Source organism: Sinocyclocheilus grahami, unplaced genomic scaffold (genome assembly GCF_001515645.1).
Source record: "Sinocyclocheilus grahami isolate Dianchi unplaced genomic scaffold, SAMN03320097.WGS_v1.1 scaffold144.1, whole genome shotgun sequence".
Lineage (NCBI taxonomy): Eukaryota > Metazoa > Chordata > Actinopteri > Cypriniformes > Cyprinidae > Sinocyclocheilus > Sinocyclocheilus grahami.
The window spans coordinates 1,022,151-1,028,150 of record NW_015505323.1 but is presented as its reverse complement, the minus strand read 5'-3'; the positions used below and the strand labels follow the sequence as shown (position 1 = coordinate 1,028,150).

General features: G+C 39.7%; 1 protein-coding gene across 1 annotated transcript; it reads left to right on the top strand.

The window, feature by feature from the left end:
• Positions 1 to 5,124, top strand: dclk3 (doublecortin-like kinase 3). The gene is made up of 5 exons (XM_016280833.1): positions 1 to 461; positions 1,196 to 2,697; positions 3,359 to 3,491; positions 3,682 to 3,847; positions 4,130 to 5,124. Exons 1-5 carry the CDS (start codon positions 398 to 400, stop codon positions 4,590 to 4,592), a joined length of 2,328 nt encoding a protein of 775 aa, XP_016136319.1. The 5' UTR covers positions 1 to 397; the 3' UTR covers positions 4,593 to 5,124.
• The last annotated feature ends 876 nt before the right edge of the window (positions 5,125 to 6,000 follow it).

Genomic DNA, 6,000 nt, shown 5'->3' with positions numbered 1-6,000 from the left:
TGTGTGTGTGTGTGTGTGTGTGTGTGTTTCAGTTCTCTGTGAGTTACCGGGGAGACGCTCATGCAGCAGGATGCGGAGTATCCGGTAACGCGCTCGTAGCTTTTCCAAAAGATGCGTCTTCGTGATATCCCCATGTTACCTCATGTCTGAGTTTTGGCTGGGTGCGCATTGTCCGGCTCAAAGCTTTAAATTCCGCGCCAATGCCATTTTTTACTTTCATCCTCAGAGGAGACATCGACAAGTTTCTTAAGAGGTGCGCGTTGATTTCATCATAGCTACAGAATTTTTAACAATTTTGTAAACCCGCCGGACATATCTGGGACAGTATGAATACTGCATCAGACTCAGGGGTTTATATCTGCACAAATACTGAAGATACTGTGAGCAGTGAAACAGAATGACACCGGCGTGGAACCAGCGACCGGGGCGAGAGCCACCGAGACACAGATGGGGACTGACGGGTGAGTTTAAATGATTAATAAATAAATACGTTAAATGAAATGGGCCAGTGCTGTAAAAGTTTAACTAGGACAATTAACTAGTCTACATTTGAAGAATATCCAGACTTTTCCCCGTAACGATTATCCTAGGTTATTTCGCTATTATTCTGAGCCATTAAATTTATCCTGACAATGAATAAACAAAATAAACAATAATAATATTTAATAATTTTAATACGTCATCATTAATACATGTCTTTTTTCAAAACATAAAAAGACATTTTCACAAATCAAAATTAAATTAAAAACTCATTTTAATAGGGCTTGGTGCAAAGTAACAAGAACATAAATTGGGTTTACTAATTAATATACACAGTTCTAACAACAGTTCTTTCAAAAAACTTTCTAAGTATTGACTTAAAAGTGAAACTGCATTTTGACTGCTTTTGGTGTTCAGTTTCTTAAAGGCTCCTGACCTGCATCCTTCCACTTAAAGACGTATACGTTTAGGGAGTGCAAAGAAAGAAAGAAAGAAAGAAAAACAAGCTGCGCCCAGAGTAAAGTGATCTGGCACGATCAGATTTGATCATTTTCCGTTACCCCTGGAACACCCCCCCCCCCCCCCCCCCCCTCCAAAATCTGCAGTTTTGTGTGCTGCACTCTTGATGAACAAAGCATATCTTTGGACATGTTCCTCTTCTAACAAAAAACATAACAAATTGTATCGTCTCAGTTTACATGTTTATGTGTTCCAGATCAAAGGATTAAACTGCCAAAGTGCCCAAATGCTGCCTCTCGGCAACCTCTTCCATCTTACCTGCACAGATTAAGATCCCGAAGGCCTCCCACAGATTTTGGGCCTTCAGAAAGCCCTGTGTGTCACTGGGAGGAAGCAGGAGTTTCCAGGGTGAGCGGCTACCACGCCAGACACGCAGAATTAAGCCCAGTGCGCCCACGAATCGTGACCGTGGTGCGGCCGTGCGGACAGGAGAGCGTGCGGAAGATCTCGTTGCTGTTAAACCGCCGTGCTGTGCAGACTTTCGAGCAGCTAATGGCAGATGTGTCCGAGGCGCTTGGCTTCCCCTGCTGGAACAACGCTCGAATACGACGACTCTTTAGCCCTGCTGGGAAAGAAATCCACAGCCTAGCCGACTTCTTCCGCTTTGACCATGCCTTCCTGGCCTTTGGGAACAGCCGACCGTCTCTTGATGAGGTACATGCAGCACTAGATGAGTTATATCCGGAAAACCCTGGCCATTGCGAACATCTGCTGAGGGTATGGGAGCGTATCCTGAGACCCAAGGCTACTAAGGCAGACAGTGGTTTCCATGATGACGACACCGGAGCGGAGATTTCCTTACCTAAAGTACATGATCAACAGGTAAACCAACCAGTTGTCAACAACTTACAGCCTGTTGGAAGGCAAAAAGAAAAGGTGAAGAGAGAAAGGCAGAGAGAACTATGGAGGAGGAGAGGTGACCTGCAGAAAGAAGATGAGAAGAAGATAAAGAAGGAAGAAGGAACGAGAGAAGCTGTTTACTGCCGGAGTTGTCAAGGATGCGGCCCTCCTATACCTCCAATCAGAAGCAGTCGATGTTCTCAATCGGACAGGCCAAATAACCACAGTAATAAAAATACTTCATCTCAGAACAACATGGAAAAAACACAACAAAGATCACTGAAAGCAGCAGAGCATGTTGCCAATACAAAATCAAGCCCAACTGTTCCTCAAAACTGGGATAAAGATCTTAATTTGGTGACAATTACTGAGCAGGACATTAATAAGCAGGAAACAGCTGAGCAGAAAGACTTACAGAGTAGCATATTACCTGATGGTGCCGAAGTGTCGCTGGAGGACATTGAGCGCTGCTATGACATGGGCCGGGTGGTAGGAGACGGGAACTTTGCGGTGGTCAGGGAGTGCAGGGTGAGAGGCCTGGCTGAAATGTTCGCTATGAAGATTGTGGACAACGCAAAGCTGCAGGGACGTGGTAACATGATTCAGAATGAGATCGCTCTGCTGCGTAATCTGGAACATCCTCGCCTCATACAGCTGTTTCGTTCTCATCACACGGACACCCATGTTTACCTGCTGATGGAGCTGGTGACCGGTGGAGACTTGTTTGATGCTATCACTCAGAGCGGCAGGTTTACTGAGCCAAGTGCTGCATGCATGATCAGAGACATCAGTCAGGCTCTGGAATGCATCCACAGCAAGAGTATCGCACACCGAGACATCAAACCTGAAAACCTACTGGTAAGAGATAAGAGTTACTCAAAATCAATTATTTTTTTGGGGCATTTTTATCTTGATAGGACAATATAGCAGTGACAGGAAGCAAGTAGGAGAGAGAGAGGAGGGCGGGATCGGGAAAGGTCCACGAGCTGGGACTTGAACTCGGGACGCCCACAAGGCTATAAAATCAGTGTTATTTTAGTGTTATTTATATACTATTATAATATTTCATATTTTGAATTAGCTTTTTTTTATATTTTCTGTTTTGGTTTTTTAATTTGAGTAATGTGTTTGTCCGTTGTAATAATTTATTTATAAAAAAAATAGGTGTAGGTGTAGGAATTTTCTTTGAAACAATTTTCAGTCAGAAATTGCTATGATTTTACAGTTTGAAATTTTGAAATAGAAAGACTGAAATAGTTTTTTGTTTGTAAAACACTCCAATAACTCTAATAATTTTAGTACTTCATCATAAAATCAACTTTCAGTTAATTGCAACATTTCTCATTTTAGTTTTTAAGCTTACATTTTTCACCAGTTATTTAGATTTAATTTTATTTCAGCTTTATTTCAGTTACTGAAAATGATTTTTAATAGTTTTAGTTTTACCATTGCTTAACACTATAACACTGCTCAAACATTATTTCATGTTTAACTACCAATAGTTTTAACTAAATTTTAGGTACAGCGGCATGGCAATGGAAGTTTGAATCTGAAGTTGGCTGATTTTGGATTAGCCATGGTGGTAACAGAGCCAGTGTTCACAGTCTGTGGCACACCTACATATGTTGCTCCAGAGATACTTGCTGAGACAGGTAGGATCTGTACTCATTTAGAATAGCTGGGACTGGTTGGACACAGAAAACCTGAGCTACAGCTCTGTCCTAAACCTCAAACAAGTACTTTGAGGTTTAAAATGATTAGTAACATGATCTGACACACTAACATCTGACATGATATTTCAAATGTTCAGCTATGCATATGTACATGCCTATGTATGAACAGGTTACGGTGTTGGAGTAGACGTTTGGGCAATGGGTGTCATTCTGTTTGTGCTGCTGGGTGGGATTCCTCCATTCCGCAGTCCAGATCGTAATCAAGAGGAGCTATTCCGTCTCATCCAGAAAGGAGAAGTCCACTTTCTGTCCCCTTATTGGGATAATGTGTCTGAGGGTGAGATCTCTAACATTTGAAATAAAGAGATGCAAATAAAGAGATTTAAGGGCTAGTTCTTTCAAAAATGGAAAGTCTGTCATCATTTACTCAATCCCAAGGTATTTTTACACTCATATGACATTCTTTCTTCCAAGAAGCTCCATATAAAGTCATTACAATTTGTGTGCTATAAGAATTTTCATTTTTTGGTTGAACTATACCTTTTAACCCTTCATATCTACTATAATTTAGATGCTATAATCTAGAAATATTACAAGTGCTGATGTTTGTGTTTTGCGGGGGCTAAAGCTCTAGTCAGGGCTTTGCTGGAAGTCAATCCGAAAAGGCGTTTAACAGCTAGTCAAACACTACAGCACGACTGGCTTCAGCATGCAACAGCACAAAAAGACCATAAGGGGGCGATAAAAGCCACTGACTCTACGGCTGAGAGGCGCAACCAGCAGAAACTGAGCAGACAGGTGGAAAGTGGTGAAAATAAGAGTGATTCTCACAAAACAGAAATGTTGGCAGAGAAATATCATGCTGCACAAACTTACAAGAACATACTTAATAACTATGATTCAGATATTAATGCTCTTGACAGAGACCAGCAGATTCAAGAGATTCATGACACGACAAGCAACCAGCAAAATGCATCCCATGCAGAAGACACCACCACCACGAACAAGCAATATACCACAGATCAGCACAAACCTGAGAAACCAGCACAGCAAGAAGACATTGACACAAAACAAGAGTGACCTGCTGAGTAATGAGTTAAAGGGCAGTGAAGAAGCCAGCGTAAACAAGGGACTAGTAGAAACCAATTATATATGAAAAGACTAATAGAGTCTGGACAAAACAAGCTATGTGAAACATAAAGTGGAACATAAACATAACATAACAAGCATAATGTTTTGTAGTAAATAAACAAAGTGTAGTGTCTTCTCGTACTCTCAGACCTACACATATACTCCAGGCACTGATTCTGACTGAGAGTTCACTGTTTTTGACCTGATGACAAGGCTCAGATGAAATCTGCACTGATCTGTACATTTCTGCACTCATTTTGGAGGAAAATCTGCTGAATTAGTGTAAATATGGTTAAATGTATTAAAATGAGCTTATAGTGCACTCCTCCTGGTAGTTTAAGGTATAATCCAATATTTAAAAAACAAACTTGAATATCAGAATTCTGTATAATTTCTGTGTGCTTACAGGTCACTAATGAAATGATACGAGACATTAAAGTAACTATTATTACGAGATATTATTTACTGACTAGAAGCAGAAAAGCAATTTATGTTGTTTTGTTTTTGCATGTAAAAGCCTCTGATTATTCTGTATTTTCTTCTTAATTGGTGTTATTTAAAAAAAAAAAAAGACATTTCAATATGGAAGGACTAGTTTTGTTTTTAATATCAAAAACGTATCGGTCAATCTCTGCCTGTGCCAATGTTTGTGGGAAAGTTAGATGGGTAGACTAGCTAGTAATAAACTAAAAGTATTTAGTATTATTTGTTTCCCATGTCTCATTTCCTGTATTTATATTGCACATCTTCAAATCTGTTCAGTCTTTTTGTTCTGCAAATCAAAGGTATTTTTGAAACATTATGAGTATTGTGTAAATGTTTTAGACTGTAGGCTAACACAGTTAAACTTAATTAGCTGTTTGGTTACACGTTCCTATAATTTGGTGAGTAAAATAATGTTTTGTTTTTTGATGATTTATCTTCTGTTCACCTTTTAACACTTCAAATTTCTGAGATATCAAGTGGTTCAAAGGAGTAAAGCCTTTGTCCTTGTCAGGTGACTTCAGTCCTTCAACCTTCATGGTGGCATGTCTGAAAGCCCAAAGAAAGTGTAAAATGTGGTATTTCAAGTGTACTATAGAGTGGTATTGTAATGTGCATAAACACTTTATTAATATCAGCTTCATTACTAATTCCTTCTGTATTACATTGCTGTATGCATATTATTAATACATATTTTTTGTATGCCCCAAACTAGTCCCCCCCCGTTACAAATAAGTTAAAAGAGACTGCACTTTACATCTCGGATATGAAATGTAAAGTGCAGTCTCTACCTATGGCTCCAATTAAAATAACTTATTCAGGTCTTCCATATACTTTTCTGTCACGTACAATAATATAGATGAAGGACGCCCCA

Bases quoted from the DNA above. Each gene is read 5' to 3' on its own strand.
- dclk3 (XM_016280833.1), top strand. From the start codon at position 398: ATGACACCGGCGTGGAACCAGCGACCGGGGCGAGAGCCACCGAGACAC. The intron at 2,698-3,358 runs GTAAGAGATAAG...ACTAAATTTTAG, and splicing joins TCAAACCTGAAAACCTACTG to GTACAGCGGCATGGCAATGG. The intron at 3,848-4,129 runs GGGTGAGATCTC...TTTGTGTTTTGC, and splicing joins TATTGGGATAATGTGTCTGA to GGGGGCTAAAGCTCTAGTCA.